This window comes from Odontesthes bonariensis, chromosome 1 (assembly GCF_027942865.1).
Source record: "Odontesthes bonariensis isolate fOdoBon6 chromosome 1, fOdoBon6.hap1, whole genome shotgun sequence".
Taxonomy (NCBI): Eukaryota; Metazoa; Chordata; class Actinopteri; order Atheriniformes; family Atherinopsidae; genus Odontesthes; species Odontesthes bonariensis.
The window spans coordinates 45457403-45478170 of NC_134506.1; the positions used below are offsets into that span (position 1 = coordinate 45457403).

A 20768-nucleotide genomic window follows, 5' to 3' on the forward strand; every position below is an offset into this window, starting at 1 on the left:
ATGTTTTCTGAGCCGATCAAGATGCAGATATTGGACTTAATTGCCTAAGTATGAACATATTTAGACTAAAGTAGGGTCCAACACACACAGAGGTGGGTAGAGCAGCCAAAAAGTGTACTCAAGTAAAAGTAAAAAGAGAAAATAGGGCCAAGAGATTGTGAGGTCTGACTTTTTCCTGGAGAACCATTTTGTGATGCAAATGTATTACTCTGTTGAACGCATATTGTTCTGAGAAGCAAAACGCTTTATTTTTTAAACCGCAGCCAACTAGCCGGACTACCTTCATCAACACCAAAACGAGGCTGGAACTCTGCTCACAGGACGCAGCAGGGGGTAAGAAGATGTTCATACATGATGTTGCTGATATGGGATGTCATACAGCTTCATTTCAAAAGAGGCGAACTATCCCTTTAAGTCACCTTAAGTCACCTATTTGTGCAGATAAAAATGAATTGTGCATGTTTTTAGGAGCTTGAAAAAGGGCAACCGGACTTGTTCTTCTTTGTTCTTGAAGACGTTTTACCTCTCATCCAAAAGGCTTCTTCAGTTCTAAGAGTTTTCAGATGAGATAAAACGCCTTTAAAGGTTCAGTCCGAGTCCATTCACGCTTCCACAAAAACGATTTTTATCCATTCAGCTCCAGAACATCCAACGATCGTTATCTCTTCGTGTTCAATTCAGGCTTTTATTTTTCCCGTCCCAACACTCTGTGAACACGCCGACCTCGGCCTCATAACTTCCTCATCAGCAACAATAAATCCAATAAAAGCTTTGACCTCCCCAAATTAACTGCCTGACATCTCGGATAACATCAGAGATGATTCGCAGTGTGAGCATAAATGACACGATTTGCAACAATTTGCAGCTACTCAGCGGCGGTTTTCAGACATTGTTCAGAACATAAAACCAAATAATGAAACATGCAATGATGCTCAGAGTAGTTTCAGCTCGGATGGTTTTATGTTGTCTCAGTGCAAAAATACTGTCTCTAACACACCTTTGTTACAAAAAACAATTGCTGTTGATGTGGTATATTTTATTAAAATGTTTATTTAATCATTAAATCATCGAGATTTTTCACTTGGTCCACATTCAGACTCGTAAGGGTTGGAAAAGAGAAACTGTGATAGATACAAAAATACATTTTCTTCTTATAAGGAGCAGAAATGGTACAAAAAAATGTTTACGATGGATTAATGGAACATAATACTCTCAGGATCTGTTAGCACAGCACATATAAGAGACACAATCCACTGATCGTGCAGTGCAGCACACAAGGTTTACCTAAAATAAAAAGGTTAATGTTTTATAGAGTTCCCATGAGATGGAATTTGGTGTTTTTTTGTGATGCGTTGTGCTGTTTCTCATCCATAAAACGTCTCTTGAATTTGAAAAACACTTTCAGATATGACGAGGAATGGTGGAATCGTCCAATCAGAGTAAAGTTGTCATGTTTTTATTAGAAAATGCTAAATATAATAAGGCAAATAACACTTTTTCCACCCTTTGGGCTGGTGGAGTTTAATCTAATCCAACAGGAAAAAGAAATACCATCACTTTTTAGGTAAATCAACCACTGCTTAAGGCTCCAGTTTGCCTTTGCTTAAATCCCTTAATTTTAATAACTACACACTTTTTTTCACTTTTACCTGGATGCGCATTAAACCCTCCATGCACATCAGATATAACAGAAATCTGCCACCACAGCTCCTGCTGTTTGCAGAGAAAGTCTGTTAACACTCACAAGAACTTCCATCTCAGTCTCTGCCTGCAACCCCTGATGGATGCAGCTGTGCAGCTGCACAGTGCGCTGCAGCTCGGCATCACATTGCTTTAGATTTTCCCTCTTCCATCCTTTGACGACTGGGTTCAAACTGAGGGTACAAGCTGCTCCTCAGCTCGACTTTATCTCCTCTGCAGCACACTGACATCTAGTGTCTAAGGCACGGAAGTGCCGGAGACGTCATTTGGTGGTGAACTACTTTGTGTCTTTGTGTGTGCAGGCGTGCCGTCACGGCCACGTGCAACATCTGGAACATCTGCTGTTCTACGGAGCGGACATGAGCGCCCAGAATGCCTCAGGAAACACCGCCCTACACGTCTCTGCCCTTTACAACCAGGTGAGCAGCGAGGCCGTGCACGTCGTACGGGTTTCTGTGCACGTCGTACGGGTTTCTGTGCACGGACTTTAGATAGTTCAGCCAGATGTGACAACTTCAAGAGGTTTTGATGTGATTTGTACATGCACATGGAAAAAAGGTTTATTGAATAAATTGTAAAACCAATACAAATAATAGGATTTTATGGAAGAAATACAATGAAAATAAAGTATATACTGTATAATACGATAATGTGTCACTTTCATATAATAACTTTAGTTCCTTCCATCATGTCTTTTGTAATTTGTATCTGGGAAAAAAGTTGCGAAATGTTGTGAAATATGACATGAACAGTAAGAAAGAAGAAGCACAACATGCTGCTGTCTTTAAGGAGGAACTAAGGACCACCTGAAACCACAAAAAAAACCATTTTTCATTTACATTTTTTATTTCAAATAGCAAGAGTCGGCCGTGGCTGAGCAGGTAGTTTTGGTTTATATTCACTGGCCTTCACTTTTGCTACATCACAGACAGTCACATTGACCCAGTGTTTTGGTTTCAGATTTGAACACTGGTGACATCGGCTGTGTTCCAAACCGCATACTTCTCCTCCTACTCATACTAACTTTTTGAGTTAGTATGCGAGTTTGAGTAATCAGAAGTTCCCGGATGCATACTAGATTCTCTGAAATGTTGGGTATGCATCATGAGGTTACTACTCAAACTCAAACTACCCAAGATGCAACGTAACGTGACGTCGCCGATCGTCATTTCCTGTCAAAACGGCAGTTTCAAGCTAGCTACAACGAGGGTAGGTTCACTTCCTGTTTTCAAAACAAAAGCACCAATTGTATGGTAATGGCTTTCCCTATGATAAAAGGCAACGGGTATTTTATTTTGTGAAAATAACCGGAAGTGCGTTGCTCACTGCGGCTAGCTTTAGTAGCGCCGAATTCGTGGGAACAAAATTGTAAATAGCCGGTATTTTGTCAGGTTTTCAACACGTTGGGGATCTAAACGACTACTTTCTCACCTGAAAATGTTTCAAATGTTGCTAAAGTTTACAGAGTTTAGAGCTTAAGGGAAATCAGCTTCAGGCCGGCTGATTTCGGCTCGGGCAGGAGCGAAATGCATTGTGGGTAAACACTCTGCATACTGTCTGATCGATGAGTATGCGGTATGGAAGTATGTGTTATGCGGTTTTGAACACAGCCATAGTGTCATGGTTTGGCAAAGGAGGAGGACCCAGGTGCAGACACGGGACAGGAGCCAGAAGGAAACTTACAGGAGTTTATTGTAACTATAAATGAAAATCACAGCCAATCTGGAACACCATAAACTCAAGAAATAACAAACCAGGCTGGAACAAGAACTGAGGAGGGTAAAAATCATGGACGGTTTGACAGAGGATCTGACTAAAGGCCGGCGCACACCTGTACGATGTCATCGTTGCATCGTTTGTCGGGTGATCGGCGTAACAATTCGGACCGTAATTTGACACGCTCGCACGTCCACCGCACACACACGCGAACCTACGATATTTTTGACCGAATGTTATCACATGACCGAAATAGGAAGCCACAAATCACGTGACTTTCAAACTGAAAATGTCGTAGTCGTCCAACGTGACTAAGTGCACTATTCCCATTGGCTGTTTAAATAATCCTGCGCGATGACATCGGAACAGAGACCGCACACACATACGATTGTGTTCGGCACAAGGAAAATCCGTACGGAAATATCAAACATGTTTGATTTGATCCGATGAAACGACAAACGACAAAATCGTCTGTCGGCTGCTACCGCACACCTTTACGATTCCCATGCGAAGTCATCGGGCCGACAAAATCGTACACGAATCGTAAAGGTGTGCGCCGGCCTAAAGACTGAAAGGAACTAGGAGACTAAACACTGTTGGGAGAGGGATTAGTGAATGGGAACAGCTGAGGATGATTGATGCAGATGAAGGGAGTGGAGCTGACGACCGGCAGGAGGGAACTGAGGAAAGGTGAGGAAATGGGAAAGCTAAACAGACAAATCAGAAAAACACACAAAAACAACATGGATCATGACACATAGACTGTTCCACAATGTTAACTCTGCAGCAGAAAAAGCCAAATCAGCTCTGACTGCAGGTAAAAGCTGCCGGTGCGATGTCCAATAAGGAAGCAGCAGGTCAGACGGATAACTTTAGAGTCGTCCATGTAGGCACATGATTCAATGGTTAACCGCCCTTCATGGGCAGCCAATCTGATGATGCCGTAGTGCTCAACTGTGAGAGTTTGGCTCGTTTCCACGCCTGACAAATGGCTTTAGTCAAGTCTGGAATTGTTTTTGTGAAAGCACGAGTGACTTTCTGTCCTTAAAAAAAGAAAGAAATGGTTTCAGTCTTGCTTAGAGTTTAAGTTGATAGAAGCCAGCTTTGACAACAGGATTAATGTGCAAATTTAGTTTGAGAGAATGATTAAAAACGATGTGAAACAGAATGTTTGGCAGCTGTAAAGGGTTCAGAAACGTCTTCGGTACATTATAATCTATTCACACATTTTCATCTATTCATTCCTCCCTGACAGAGATTTATAGACCTAAGAGATGTTTCTGTTACCAACACACATATCGGCTTATCTGCGGACTTTATGCAATAACACACCTGTACATGAGTCAGTTCAGTTATAAAGTAGGAGATTAAATCGAATAATTTTTTATTAATGTTTCGTCTGAGATGTTTGTCACACTTGAGTTGCATCACTTTCTGTTGTACGCAGCAGTTCTTCTTCATGGAGGTGGTTTCAGGGTCTGTGCTCACTTTCACTCAGTTACCTCGTAAACTGGAAGCTCTGCCTCGGTTTCTGCTGCCGACTTCACCTCCTTCGCTTCGGCTCTATTTGTGTAAAACCTGCGGGGCCTTTTGTTTCTTTTTCCCACAAGACGAATTATGTGCAACTTATTTATCATGCTCAGATATTTCAGGCTGTAATGCTGGAAGTTTCCCCGGAGTACAGCCATATAACGCCTGATCTTTTGCTTCCTCTGATTGCAATAAGTGGTGAAAGCGTGTGGCCGCGGCATTGTGCTTATGGCCATTTTCCAGCCAAATTAAATCTGTAAAATATAGTAATCTCTTGATGATTTTCCAATTAAAGTGTATCATTCACATGAGAACCATTCCACCCACATGATTTTACTTCTGCTTTTACAGTACATATGTTCATTTAACCCAGGACAACCGAAGGCATTGTATATCCAAGACTTGTGGAAAACTTTTTTTTGTTTTTTTTTACTGAAGCACTTGAAACTAGGGATGCACTGATTCGCTTTTTTCACCCCCGATACCGATATCTGAGGTTTAGTATCGGCCGATACCGATACAGAAAAATGGAATTATGTTAACAAACGGTAAGTTTAATTTTGTGGAAAAGACTGGGATCATTCTGTTGTACAAGGCAACATCAGACTTGACTTCAACATTTCTTTCCTATTTTTCTAAAAAACAAATAAACAGATATAAATGTACTGAATTACTTATTTATTTAATAATTGTGCACCAGTAAAACGATCTTAACCATAAAAATATAACTGGTTCTGTCAGTGTAATTAGGGATTCAAAATCCAACGTAAAAACTAAAGATTAAATAATAAAGGAGCTGAAATTGAGAAAAAAAACAATAGCTTCACTAGCTTGGTTGGTAGACTTGCAAAATAAATAGCAATCAGATCTTTATATAGTTTAATGTAAATAGGAATTAAACGTCCATTAAAAAAAGCATCTGAACAAATCAATAGCTTCTCAAGCTTGGTAAAAAAATTAAATGAAAAAATCTGAGGTAGTCCCAATTTAAGCAGTTTTTCCACCACTGGAGGGGGCAGAAGGCCCTTGGGATGAATGCCAATGCTGGACAGGACAAGAGGGAAAAAAAATAAGTTAATAAAAAAATCGGCCGATATGGATCGGTCCATTGTCACCGATACCCGATCTCGAATTTTCTTCGATATCGGTACCGATATCTGGAGAGTGTGGCTCATTAGCCCTGCAGGGATACCGGAGGGTGCAGGGAAGTTCTTCCTTAGTCAGTCTTCACATGTTTTCAGGACATAGCAAAGGCTTTTAAACATAAACGAGTCCTTCGTGGTGTCTTTGGGAAGTTATTGGGCTCTACATTCAGTTTAAGTATCTTGAGTTCTGAACTGTGAGCGGTAATCTCAGTGGCGAAATGAGCTAACTTCAGAGGGTGTCTATGCTCAGTCTTAGTGATCGGCTGAGCTCAATCATCTGAGATGGGCTCAGAGTCGCTGCTCCTCAACATCAAATGTAGCCAATGGAAGGGATTTAGATATCTGGTCAGAATGCCTTCCGATAAATATTGTGTTTAAGACATGTTCCCCTGGGAACTTGTTTTTTTTAAACCAGAGACGGAAAAAACTTGAACATCATGTCAAAACAACCAAAGCCAAGAATAAGGGTAGCAACAGAAAAGCATTCAGACTATAAAAACAGGCTTTAAGAACCATGCAACTTCCTGCTAACTCATCACTGCCAATGATTTAATTTAGTTGATGTTTTTTCTATTGATGCATGAAGCTTAAGCCAAGAGATCAAAACTTAAATAAATAAATAATGATATGATGGGAGTCTAAGCCCCCATAAAGCAACTCCTAGCACTGGCTTACAGTCAAAGCCTGCATGGCTACAGGGAATAAACACAGTTTAATAGCAACAAAAGCACATTTACCTCCATCAGAACGTAAACCCAGAAGGGTTTGGCCACTAAAGATCCTCTGAGCCGATCTACGTCCTCTGCATTCACACGTAAAACGGGCAAATACATTGAAAAGCTTCGAAGTTAAAGCAGATATTCAAGTAGTGACAACCAGGGTTTTTTTTGTCTTGAAATTGAATTTGCTTGCCAGAAGAGGAGCTGAGGAGGCTGCAGCATCTCGAGTGTTTGGAGTTGCAGGGAAAGATTCTGACATGTGAGCCGAGCGAACTCAAGCTGCTCAGAAAAGAGTCCCAGAGGAGCGAGTTTTCTCCACCAAAGAGACGTTACAACAGTGTCTGAGCAACGAATCCTGCCGCTGGTCAGCTGATTCCAACAGAAGTTTCACATTTGGTGACTCACTTCAGAGGTTAAACCGTCACATTTTATTTTAAATGACTTCCTTTGCCTTTTATGTTGATCTTAAAAGTATTATTTTCACGTTTTGAAAATGTTGATGCGACACCTTGAAAGGTAAACGCAGGCCCGCTCCAGCAGGTTAAAAGAAAAGACATTAAAAGCATTTAAACCCCACTTCACTTCAGCTTGCTTTGACACTTTCAGCTAAAGGTCAGCATCCCCCTCGAACACTTTGTTTGTACCGCCAGTCGCCCGAGGCCATTTAAGTCATCAGAACACGGCCAGTTAAACACGGGAACCACCAATTTTAATGAAAAGCAGCCACTGGTGTGTTTGAATCAAAGCTAACTTTAGTTCAATTCAAAATTTATTTATATAGCACATTAAAACGACCTCAGCTGACCAAAGTTCTTCACAATAGCAACTGCATCACATATTAAGAAAATCGTCAATGAAATAGAAATAAGAATTAAAGCTGCAAACAGCCTTGAGCGGGACCGAGGTGTGCGTACGTTGGGATGTGCGCACGTTGGGCATGCGCTGGACGTCGTAGTCGCGCAGCTCTGCCCACACGCACGATACCCTCTGCGTACGTACGAGCACACAATAACCCCAATGCGGAGGGGTTTTTGAAAATTTCTAGGGGGCGCCACTGAGCCATTTTTCTCCGCCCACAGACGATACCCTTTACATACGTACGAGGTCGTTTCATGACTTTGCGATGATGATAAGGCTTTCAAATCACAAACGCCATCACACGATTTTCACCGCCTGCGCACGCCCACACCGTTCAGAGTTTGGAAAATTTTCTCCATGATTCTTTCCCCCCGTGTCCTAAGAGTAACCTGGCCAAGTTTGGAGCTGCTACCATTAAATCTGTAGGACAAGTTTGATAAAATGCGAGGTGTTGAAAAAAAACTACGTTTCCAACCACCAGCAGGTGGCGCTATAGGTGGATGTCGTTATGATAATATGTACGCGTTCAGGCTGGGTCCAGCATTCACCGTATGAAGTTTGGGACAGATTGGATAATGTATGTGGGAGTTATAAGCAACTTAATTTTTAATGGCGAATCATCGAACTTTGAGACATCGCCACGGCAACGCCCTTTAAGATTTGAAAAAGTTTCTCCATGATTTTTTCCCCCCATGTCTTAAGAGTAACCTGGCCAAGTTTGAAGTCTGTAGCATTAAATATGTAGGACGGGTTCGAGCATATACCATGGCGGCCTGAGACTTTTTGTGCGTCTGGGCATGATGAATGAGTGTACCGGATTTCGTCGTCCCACGTGAAACTAACCCCAATGCGGGGAGCATTTTTAAGCATCGTAGGGGGCGCTACAGAGTCAATGAGCGACTTCCAAAAAAACAAAGTCCAGATTTTTTCATGTCGTCGACTGGCAGGTGGTGCTTGCAAAATTTCATTAGTTTTCGAGCACCTTTAGCAAAGAATAAGAATAACTCCTACAGATACATTAGGGACCGAGCAGTGTCACAGATCAAATAAAATTAGCAATAAAATAACAATAAAAGTAACAACAAAAGAAAACTCCATTTCAGCTAGTGGAAGGCCAGGGAAAAGAGATGTGTTTTTAATCTGGATTTGAACTGAGCTAAAGACTGAGAGAAGACACAGAGAAGGCTCCATCACCTCCATCACCTCCATCACCTCCATCACCTCCATCACCTCCATCACCTCTGGCCTTTAGCTTTGGGAATAGCCAACAGGAGCTGGTCAGCTGACCTCGGGGCTCTGAGTGGAGTGTAGGGCTTCAACAGCTCACTTAAGTAAGACATGGAGTTTAAACACTTAAAAACAATCAATAAAACCTTAAATGTCACCCGAAAGCCGACATGGAGCCAGTGAAGGGTGCGCAAGACTTGGGTGATGGATTCACGCCTCTTTGTCCTGGTCAGCAGGCGGGCTGCAGCGTTCTCTCTTCTCGAGACCGTGCGTGATTTTGACTTTAGCAAAAGTCAGATTGATATATCAAACAACATAAACAACAATGTAAACACTCCCTTTGTTATGATGCAGCTCAGCTCTGGTTAATCCTTTTCATGTAAGTTGTCTGAGATGAAGGGTTATGGACTGGACATGTATCGTGCTTTTTTTAGTCTACTTCACCACTCAAAGCTCTTTCACACTGCAAACACTTCTTATTTATTTTTTCAATCACACACATTCACAGACACAGCAACATGTGGTCCGAGGAATCAAACCACCGACCTTCCAATTGGTAGACGGCTTCCTAAAGGCCTCGGTATGCTTCTCCGTCGTTATCCGTCAATCCGTCTCCGTGGTCACGCAGAGGCTGTTAAACCTTTCGAAGTTCTCCGTCGGGATGTCGGATACGGAAGGCAGTTCAGTAGGCGGCGCTACGCTAGACGACCCAATCTGGCGACGTCTATGGTGAAAGTGGTTGACTGGTTGTTCACCTTCCGGCTCCGTTCCACTCCTCACAGTGAACGATGGCGACCGAGAGAGAAAGACTGTTGTTGGAGTCGGAGCTCGTTGATGTTGAAATGCAAATAATTCTGACCAAATGTTGACCGGCACACAGTAAACTCTTTCAGAAATGGCGGTGTTGTTGTTCTGAGAGGAAGGAGCTAAACCGGGAAAGTGATTCCAGGAAATGATGTTGTTAGTCGACCAATCACAGCCCTTGCGGTCTCCGCGAGTCTCGACGGATAGATAGGAAGCGACGGAGAGCGTCTCCGGGAGGGTCTCCGTCGTTACTCTCCATAGACGACCATAAATCAGGCTTTACTCCTGAGCTGCAGCCGTCCTCTTAACCCATTTAGGCCTAAAACACCTGGAAAAGAATGCCTGTAAAACCTTTGGGCGATACATGAAAAAAGACGGCTTTAAAGGTAGAAATGCAGCAATACTTTCCCGGCCTCAATGGGTTAACTCAGGATCACCCAAACTCTGACTCAAGTCAGTGGGCTGCAGCCTATCACAGCGCTCACTACTCAGTCATTAATTGACCGAACGTGCATGTTTTTGGACGGTGAGAGGAAGCCAGACAACCTGGAGAGTTCTCTGGCTAGGGGTTAGGGTTAGGGTTGGGTTAATCTCCGCATAGGTCAACAAACCAGGAACGTCCCTGCTGTCAAATGGAGCTACCAACCGCCACACCACCGTACAGCTAAAAGATGGCGTCCGTCTCACCACGTCACATCAGCATCCAACCTCCTTCTGTGTGCCAGATGTTCACACAAGATCCGGCTGCCCAGCCAAACTGAATTATCAGGGATGGAATGACACCATGCGCTCAGGATCTCCAGCTGGGATAAAGGTTTAGGTTTAAAGGTGATTTCAGGCTCGTTGCTGCAGCTTCTGAACCAGTACAGCATCTCCAGTGACCTTAAAATGTTTTTTTTGTTGACACATTTCATCCAGACAGATCGAGCTGGAACATTTCTGCCAAAAAGAATGGAAGAAACATCCAAAGGAGAGGTGTGCCAGCTGGTAGGATAAGACTGAGATGGCCTCCGAATGAGTTATTTCAGTCTGTTTAATAGATATGTGAAAACACTCCAAAAAAGCCTTTTTTTTTCTCCTCTCTGGTCAATATGGAAACAGAATGTGGAAACCTTGAGAGGGTCTGACGGCTTTCTTCCAGCATTAAGACGGATCAGTTCAGTCCAGCTTCATAGAGAGAACCCTCCGAACGGATGAATAAGCATGCAAACCTCAAAACTATGGCTGGGCAAGTTAACTTGTTATTATTTAAAGGGACAGTTCGCCTCTTTTGACATGAAGTTGTATGACATCCCATATTAGCAACATCATTTCTGAACATCTTCTTACCCCCTGCTGCGTCCTGTGAGCAGAGTTCCAGCCTCGTTTTGGTGTTGATGAAGGTAGTCCGGCTAGTTGGCTGGGGTTTAAAAAATAAAGCGTTTTGCTTCTCAAAACAATATGCGTTCAACAGAGTAATACATTTGCATCACAAAATCATTCTCCAGGAAAAAGTCAGACCTCACAATCGCTTGGCCCTATTTTCTCTGCCTTCGTATCACTGCCTGCTGTGTACACCGAGCAGACCGAGCAGCAAACACCGTAACAGGTGCGGCTGTCGGCAGGTAGCAGCACTGCTCAACCCACTACAACCACCCCTGTTTTATTATTTATTTTATTATTGTAAAAGTCTGCTGCTCACAGGCTTTTATTATTGTAAAAGTCTGTTGCTCACAGGCTTTTATTTTGTAAAAGTCTGTTGCTGTCTGCTGTGGAACAGGAAAAGAAAGTAATCGGCGGATCCACCAAACATGGAGAAGGGTACGGAACTTTTACTCGGCCATTTTCATGTTAAAGTTCTTCCAGACGGCGGAGTCGACAGAACCAAAGTCATCTGTAAACTCTGCCAAGTTGAATTGTCTTCTCAGCGTAGTAGTTCCAGTCTAAAATATCACTTAAAGGCAAAACACACAACTGATAGCAGCAAGTCATTCAAGGAAACAGACAGTGGAGCGAGGCTTCTACATAAAAACTACAGAAAGATGCTGATGTTAAAAGTGTGTTTGCACAACAAATGTTATGGCACTTTCATTCATATGGCAGCACATTTAAAATAAAGCTAAATGCTAAAAGCTATACACTACTTTTGGATTCATTTTTGGATTTTGCGTACAAATGCGATTAATCGTGATTAATTAGATTCAAAATTTTAATCGTTGCCCAGCCATACTCGAAACGTGGCAGAAATCGGTGCCGGTGAGCTACGCTGCTAACGCACAAAGTGCAAAAGAAGAACATTGTTTGACCTGCTTCACACAGTTCCCTTCGTCCCTTTGCTTTTAATTATCCGCTAGTGGCAAAAGCACGGCCTCACTTCAATTCACAGCTGGGAAATAAGCCACGTTTTCAGCTTTAAAAGATGTAGCTGCACAGAAAAGACAGGGTGTCGTGGGATTGCCCCCCCCCACTCCAGATGGAAACATCCATGTGTAAAAATAACACGTCTAAAATAAGAAGCTAAATGTCTAATCACATGAAGAAATGCAACGCAGACCGTACAGTAGAGCTTGTGGTTGTGTCTCAGTTTGTACGAGTGATTTTCCCAACTCTCAACAGCTTATTGTGGATCTAAAAAAAGTATTTCTGTTCGTGTGAGCGTGCACAGTGCATGCGTGGTGGAGCACTTTGTGGGCGATTTGTGCAGCAGAATCAAACCCCTCAGCTCTCTTCTTCTCTCTCTGTGTTCTTCTATCTCACTCCCTCTTTCCCTTTGAGTGGAGCAACAGATACACACTTACCGTCAAGCAAAGCTCCAGTCCTGATATAGATTGTAGATGTTCTGGTGCTCCTCTCATCCCCGAGTCAGTGCTGGCATGTGCAGACATTCAGCCGCACTGACCGGGTTCCTGCTCCGCTGACTACTTCTTCTGCTGCTTTTTGGAAAAACTCTGCCAATTTCCCTGGAGCGTTTTCCCCCTGAATAAAGTAGGGGGAATTAAAGGATTTCACTGTGTCGTGTTAAGTATCTTCTCAGCTTTTCTTTCAATCATTTTTCTCTTCTCTTGTTTTTCTCTCCTAGGATAATTGTGCCAGAGTGCTGCTTGCCCGTGGAGCCAATAAAAACGTGGAAAACTACAACAGCCAGAGACCATTTCAGGTAGCGTAAAAAAAAAAAAAAAAATCTCATTTTAAGGGTGGTTTATTTCAGCTTTTAGCGTGGGGGAAAAACATTTATAGTAGCTGCACATTCTCTCCTCATTTGTCGCCATAGCAACAGGCAAAATGGCCACGGTCAGTTTTAACCACAAAATATACACTGGAAAAAATCTAAATCTTACCAAGTATATTTGTCTCATTGAGTATCTCATTACACTTAATATAAGACACAACTGCCTAACAAGTACCATTTCAGCCAGATATAGGGACTTGTTTGAAGACAATACATCTGGAATATCTTGTTAAGTGAAAAAGTCTTGAAAACAAATTGTTTTGAGTCATATTTCACAGGAAACAAGCTTTTTTTTTTCCTTTGAAGAGGTTTTTAAGCTAATTTCAAGATCACTTTTAACTCAAAAGTCCTAAATATCACATCTTATTTCAAGAAATCTTGACAAGCTGATTTTCACTAGTTCCATTGGCAGATTTATTTGCTTATTTCAAGCAAAAACATCTTTTATTTGTTGTTTTTCTTACTTATTTTTGGAGGGGCATTTTTTCCAGTGTATAAACGTCTTTTTTGGCCGATATTGGGAATTGTAGTTAAGCAAATGTAGAGGAGAGCAAAGAGATGAGTTGGAAGTATTTACACATTTTTAAACACAAGGTTTTTTATCTGCAAATACATAAAAGTTGGGAAGCACAGGCTGATTCACCTTGTTCTGGAGGGCTCTTATACAGACGTTTGTGAAGGAAAAGGATGCAATCCTTCTGTTAACCAAAGGTGCCGCATGAAGATACCCCAAACTGCTGTTCTTTTATGGGTTAGTCTTCATTTTGCATGCATAGTTGTGTGATTATGTCCGTCTTGGCTGAAGTGTATAAACTTTAGTCACACATCCATCTCGGGGGGGGGGGGGCATGTTTGGCATGTTTGACTCATAACCTACGCCTGAGATACAAAAGAGCCTCATCCAGGCAGGCATTTATGAAAGGCCGTTATGAGAGGTCCTCCACTGTCCTCCGCATCCACTCCGGTGGAGCGTTTCATTAGCTGCAGCGCTTCATAAAAGGAGTGAGAGCAGCCCGAACACAGATCACATCAGCGTTAGTCAGAGCTGGAGTGTTCGACTGCAGTGGGAAGTCTGCAGCTGAGGCCCCAGAGTTGGCTGCAAACATGCAGCTTTATTTTCTACTTTGTGGGGAAATCTGGTTGTTCTCATCTACGTATGCGACATATTCGCAGTTAGAGTTATTCAAGCGAGCAGGTCACTGACCTGTAACTGTGAAAGTTTAGTTAAAGTCAAGCGTGGGGTGCAAACTGCTCCGAGTATTTGCTTCCTGGGTCTTTGTTTGTGGCAGCTCATCGCACATAAACGCGCTGCGAAATGATTTTCGATGTGGGTCGTTGTAGGAGCAGATCTGCCAGAACAGGGTGCTCATTGGTCCGAACATTGGTGGTTCGGTTAGAAACTGGTGTATTTATATATGTGATCTTGCAGAGTCACCTGCCTTACAAGATAAAATCCAATGCATGGATGTATTATAAGTGGATACGGCGCCGCTTCTCAGCCGGCATGTCGATTTTTTTATTTTTTTTTTTGCCAGTGGCCACTCGTGGTATTGCAACAAAAAATCCCCTGCGGCCCGAAAAAGCATTTTTCCCCAGTGGCCACTCGTGGTATTGCAACAAAACAAAAAAAATCCCCTGTGGCCCAAAATGCTTTTTCCCCCAGTGGCCACTCGTGGTATTGCAACAAAAAAAATCCCACGCCTCCAGCTGTTACCGCTGTTATTCACTAATCTTTGTGTTCTATATTTTTAAGTCATGGACTTTTTATCCGTCAAAAAGTTTTCTAATGGCCAGAAAAGTCTCTTTTCCCAGCGTGACGTCACAGCCGTGTACGTGCACTGTGATGTGTACGTACATGCACCTCCTCATCACCCCGGGGCATGATGGGAGGCCCCAAAGCATCATGGGGGGGACTCTACTACGCCTGCTCTATGGGCTGCATAACACAGAAAGTAAACCCAGAAGTCAGAAACTTTTTCGGCGTATGCGCCAGGTGAGCAACTCCATTGAAATCAACGGCGGCCATTTTGCAGTCCGGTATCCAGATAATATAATACATCCATGGTCCAATGACGTACGTTTCCACGGCTGAAAATTGTGAGATAGGAACATATCGCCAGCTGGTGTTGTGTAGGACAGAAACAACCACTGAGCATCAAAATGTGAAACCCTATAACCATAAGCACGCATTGTTCAGGCAAATCTGGGTGTAGTAACAGCATTCAGCATTCTTCCTTCATTAAAGGCAGCTAAATGTGACTTTTACGTTGTTCTTAAAATGTAACGAGACGTCTCAGGTAAACAACGTGCTCGTCACATAAGCTTCACCTCTTTAAAGACGATGTTTTATGTTGTGAACAAGCGAAACCTTTGAATCTTATCTCATTAGATCATGATGTTTTTATGGGGCTCTGGAGATGGAAACGGAGTCGACAATTCCGTCTATCAAGAAATAGAATTAAATCAGACCGATTTCCTTGAGGGATGGAGTTCGTGTTTCTTCAGTCAATCCTTGAAAACAACATTCGTCTTTTTGATTTGTCATTACCGTGTAGCCTTGCCAAGATGCCCGTTTTGTCTCAGTTTCATGCATGCAGTTCTGGTTTTATATATTCCACATCTTAAAGGGACAGTTCGCCTCATTTGACATGAAGCTGTATAACATCCCATATCAGCAACATCATTTATGAACATCTTCTTACCCCCTGCTGCGTCCTGTGAGCAGAGTTCCAGCCTCGTTTTGGCGTTGACAAAATCGTTCGTCAGGAAAAAGTCAGACCTCACAATCTCTTGGCCCTATTTTCTCTCCTTTAGTATCACTGCCTGCTGTGTAGACCGAAGTGCAGACCGAGCAGTCCCCTGCTTCTGAGCAGCAAACAGCGTAACAGGCTCGGCTGTCGGCAGGCGGCAGCAGGCAGTGATACGAAGGGAGAGAAAATAGGGCCAAGCGATTGTGAGGTCTGACTTTTTCCTGACGAACGATTTTGTGATGCAAATGTATTACTCTGTTGAACGCATATTGTTTTGAGAAGCAAAACGATATGGGATGTCATACAGCTTCATGTCAAAAGAGGCGAATTATCCCTTTAACACGTAGAACAGCTAAGAAAGTGCTGTTTCATGCCCCATTGCCAAACAGAGCCGTCAAACTCAGAGCAGTGGATGGATTTAAACAGCTGCACTTACAACATAAAGGCTTTTTCATAAATGCTGGATTTAGCCTCCGTGTTGAATCACCTTGAAGAAAGATGAGCAAGGCTATTTATCTGATGCACTGATGGTATTGGACATGAAGAAAAAAGGTTGTTTATTGCTCTGCCTCTCCTGATGTGACATCCTGGTTTTACAAAAAACTGTTTAAATGCTGAACAATGTTCGATTCCTTTAAGATGACGCAGGGATGCGTGAGAATACTCACTGAGTTTCCATACAGTGAACCACTGACTTAAGAATGTGAATCTTATGCAATGGCCTTCGCCTTCTCCTGACTGTTGTGACAGACTTTTATACAAATTAATTTAGAGGAACAGCGAAGTTATGCAGTGAACCAAACTGATGCTCAGTGGAATGAGCTGTGCTCCTCTTACGCAATCCACAAATCTCTCCAGGCGGAGAGTCAGAAGAAAATGAAAAATCCCAACGTGTTTGAACATTTGGACGATGATATCATACATTTTATGCAAAAAAAAAAGCAGAATGATTTCCCACAACTTTAACATCAGCCTTTGGCGTCCGTCAGTTGGAACTGAGGAGCGATTTTCTGCTGGAGCAAAAGCTTGAGTTCCTCTCCGCTGGCAGCAGCTCAACAGCAGAACAACGAGAAGCCACTAGACATGTTGGACTCTCTCTTGTTGTTGAGTGCAAAAAAAAAAAAAATCGCTCTCTTGCTCTTACTATCTTTATCATTGTTGCACTCACCACCTACACATGAAGCCAATAGCTGAATCCAACAAGTTTATACCTGTTTTCTGACCACTACACATCTGGGAAATGGAGGAAACTGAAACAGATGGAGAAAAGAGACACTTTGAGGATCAAAAGCAAATAACTGCTCTGCTGCATAACTTGAGAAGTGCTGTGATTTGCTGCCATTGACACAGAAGAGCATGAGAATATTCAGGGGCTCACATTTAAGGTTTCCACATCAAGTCTGTGCAGCGAGTTTTATACTTGTGGGTCCTGATAGAACATCATTCTGCTAAACAATCAGCATATGTTACAGGATGAGGAGTTCCCTTCACTGGAGCTAAGAGTTCAAGCCCAAACTATGAGTTACTCCATCCACTTCTGAGTAGGATGACTGTGTTGTTTCAGTATGTTTTGTATTGGTATGCACAGATATTTCACAATCATTTGGACATGTACAGTTCCCATGCATGGAATATATAAGGCGCATTCCCACTGTAGGAACCTTCTGCAGTTCCTATAACCTTTTCAGGAACCGTTTTTTCCCTCATTCGGACATACAGGAACTAGGGACCATTGTCCTCAGTTCCTGGAACCATTTCAGCTCCTTCTCCGATGCTGGGTCTGTGTTCGAAACCGCCTACTACTCCTACTAACTTTAACTTTTTTTAAGTTCCCGGATGCATACTAGATTCTCCGAAATGTTGGGTATGCATCATGAGGTTACTACTCATACTCAAACTACCCAAGATGCAACGTAATGTGACATCGCCGATCGTCATTTCCTGTCAAAACGGCAGTTTCAAGCTAGCTACAACGAGGGTAGGTTCACTTCCTGTTTTCAAAACAAAAGCACCAATTGTATGGTAATGGCTTTCCCTATGATAAAAGGCAACGGGTATTTTGTTTTGTGAAAATAACAGGAAGTGCGTTGCTCACTGCGGCTAGCTTTAGTAGCGCCGAATTCGTGGGAACTAAATTGTAAACAGCCGGTATTTTATTTTCAACACCTTGGGGATCTAAACGACTACTTTCTCACCTGAAAATGTTTCAAATGTTGCTAAAGTTTACAGAGTTTAGAGCTTAAGAGAAATCAGCTTCAGGCCGGCTGATTTCAGCTCGGGCAGGAACGAAATGCATTGTGGGTAAACGCTCTGCATACTGTCTGATCGATGAGTATGCCGTTTGCAAGTATGTAGTTTGTAGTATGCAGTATGTGGTTTATATGGTTATTAACAGGAAACGGGCCTTATATGGTTATTAACAGGAAACGGGCCTTATATGGTTATTAATAGGAAACGGGCCTTATATGGTTATTAATAGGAAACGGGCCTTATATGGTTATTAATAGGAAACGGGCCTTATATGGTTATTAACAGGAAACGGGCCTTATATGGTTATTAATAGGAAACGGGCCTTATATGGTTATTAACAGGAAACGGGCCATATATGGCTATTAATAGGAAATTGGCCTTATATGGTTTTTAACAGGAAACGGGCCTTATATGGTAGCAACATCCGTCTAAGTTTGTAATCACACTGCCACACACACACATCGTAAAATGAATAGTATTGATATATCTGACGGAGGTGTTTGGTGGTTGGTAGCTCCGCCCCTTGGTGGTTGGTAGCTCCGCCCCTCGTCATGTTGTCAGGCTGAAATGTTTCCTCATACGACACGGACACAACCTTGGCGTGTTTAATAAGTTAAACCTCCACGTGGTCTCCTTTGTCTGCGGCGCTCTGCTCTCCTTCCTTCATGAAACCAAGAAGTATGGCCTGCGCTCCATCCTGCGTCTCCTGACTCTCTCTGTGAGCTCTTCCAGCCTCCATGTTAGACGCCCCATGTGATCGTCCATGATTAATGTCACCATCATGCAGACCATGAACACGGTGGCCTCCCCGCTCTCCATGTTAGCTTCTTGGTGGTGTTTTCTTCTTCTCTCCTTACTTTTACCGGGTTTTGTTTTGTTCTGTTTTCTTGTTGAATGTGGCGCTAAAGTAGCACGTTGCTGTCGCAGACGGCTGCGTCGCATCAGTCCCCATCAGGTCCGACTCATGTGCAAATGCGGCTTATATCAACCCAGTACTTTTAGCTCCAGGGACTTAATTCAAGGACCTTAAAATATTTCTTTGGGCTGCAGTTGTTTGTGTTTCCACTGGGGTTCAAAGTCAGGGCAAGACACTGAGCAGCTTCTGCAGGTCTGAATAATGGAGCAGTTTTAAGCCGCGAGTGAAATTCACACAAGTCAGCAATGTGACACTCCCAGAGAGGGTTATGCTCACATTTCATGTTGCTTGTGATTTGCAAGCTAACAACTGAGAAAGTTTTTTTTCTCAGATTCACTGCTTAGTTCTCACGATTGCTGCTTCCTCTCATTGGGCCTCATGCAACAACCGTTTCTACGCACAGATTTGTTCTTAAGTCGTGCGTACGAGTGATTTAAGAGAATTTGCGCATTCACCAATTTTTTCCGTATTTTCAGTTTTCTTTCAGGTACAAACAGAATTTCCGAGTGACTTAGACCTGTCGTAGGAGTTTTGTAAAATAGTCCGCTGTTATTCCAATCAAGTTTGCTTGACTAATGGATTGTGTAAATGTACAATCCATTACTCAAGCATTACTTTAGTTGCTGTCATCGAGCGCCTGGCCATGGCAAGACGTCTTTTTGAGTTTTTTTTAAGCCATTTTCATATCAAACCATTTCTTCTTTATTTCCGTGACATTACGAACTAGAAAATTTCTGAAGAAATTTTGATGGGTGCCAAGCTACTGCCCGCCCAGAGACAGAGGCTGTAATGTTATATTGTGCACATAACAGGCTGGCATAAAGCTGTTAGAACAGGGCATCCATCTTGGCTCTGCCCTGATAAGCAGTCTTAGAACAGGGCATCCATCTTGGCTCTGCCCTGATAAGCAGTCTTAAACAGAGCAGCCATCTTGGCTCTGCCCTGATAAGCTGTCTTAGAACAGAGCAGCCATCTTGGCTCTGGGCTCATAATTAGTTGCTATGGGAGACAGGTGTGAGAGAGCCAACTGACAGTACCGTCACTTTTTGTCCTTCTGACCCTGGGGTTTAATACTGATGCGTATGCCTGGAACAAACGGTCGCTGTTCGAAAAGTAAAAGTCGTATCCGAATAATTCTTGAACCGTGAGCTTCACAAGGGATGGCAGAAGTCAGTGGTGTATTTTTATTCTGCTCCTATCTGTGGCTTGTTTTTTTATGGCAGTTTTAAAATAAGTTTTCACAGTGATTTGACGATTTTTGCCTGTTTATAATGTGAGCTGGGGTGATTTGTGATAAAACTGTGAGGCCAAGCTCAATGAAGTGACTTTGTGTGAAAGAGGACAAAAATACCTACGTTTTGAAGTAAAATTTTTTCTGGATCGGGCAGATATTTTGGACATGAGAGGCGTTTGTTCGAGGAATTTGTTCAGTATCGAATTTTCAGTGAGAAAATTTTGAGTGGGAGACGCATCTCTGCCGAGTTTTAGTCTTCCTAAAACGTAAACTGCTGTTGTGTCAAAGCTGTATAATATATCAACAAACCCTTTGGTTCAGTTAAAGTTGAGTGTTTCCTGTCACATTTAAACTTTGAATGATGTCTGTGTGATGCTGTATGGCTGAGTTACAAGGCCTCAAAATACCCTCCTTGAGTGCTTTTCTATGAATTTTCCCTTTGACAATTTTCCCACTTTTTCCGATTTTGCCGGAATTCCTTTTGAGAAATGAGAGGGTAAAATACAAGCACACCGATCCCGGTCGTTGCGCACGCAGCGGTGTGATTTTTATGCTGGTCAGACCATCGGTGCGAGACCAGTAATGAACCGAAATTTAGGGCGGAAACGGGAAAATAATAAGCGTCCAACACAATAGTAATATGTGTGGCACCCATAACTACAGGTGACAATAAACAGCACTCGTAATAACTTCCCATTTCTTCGTAATTC

At 42.7% G+C, this 20768-nt stretch overlaps 1 protein-coding gene across 5 annotated transcripts in view; it reads left to right on the forward strand.

The window, feature by feature from the left end:
- Positions 1-20768, forward strand: part of shank2b (SH3 and multiple ankyrin repeat domains 2b) — a 386266-nt gene that overhangs the window by 155431 nt on the left and 210067 nt on the right. For all 5 annotated transcript variants that reach the window (XM_075468229.1, XM_075468249.1, XM_075468215.1 and 2 more), the window contains 2 exons: positions 2004-2120; positions 12759-12836. In XM_075468229.1, coding sequence (XP_075324344.1) covers positions 2004-2120; positions 12759-12836 — 195 coding nt within the window. The remainder of the gene's footprint in view (positions 1-2003; positions 2121-12758; positions 12837-20768) is intronic.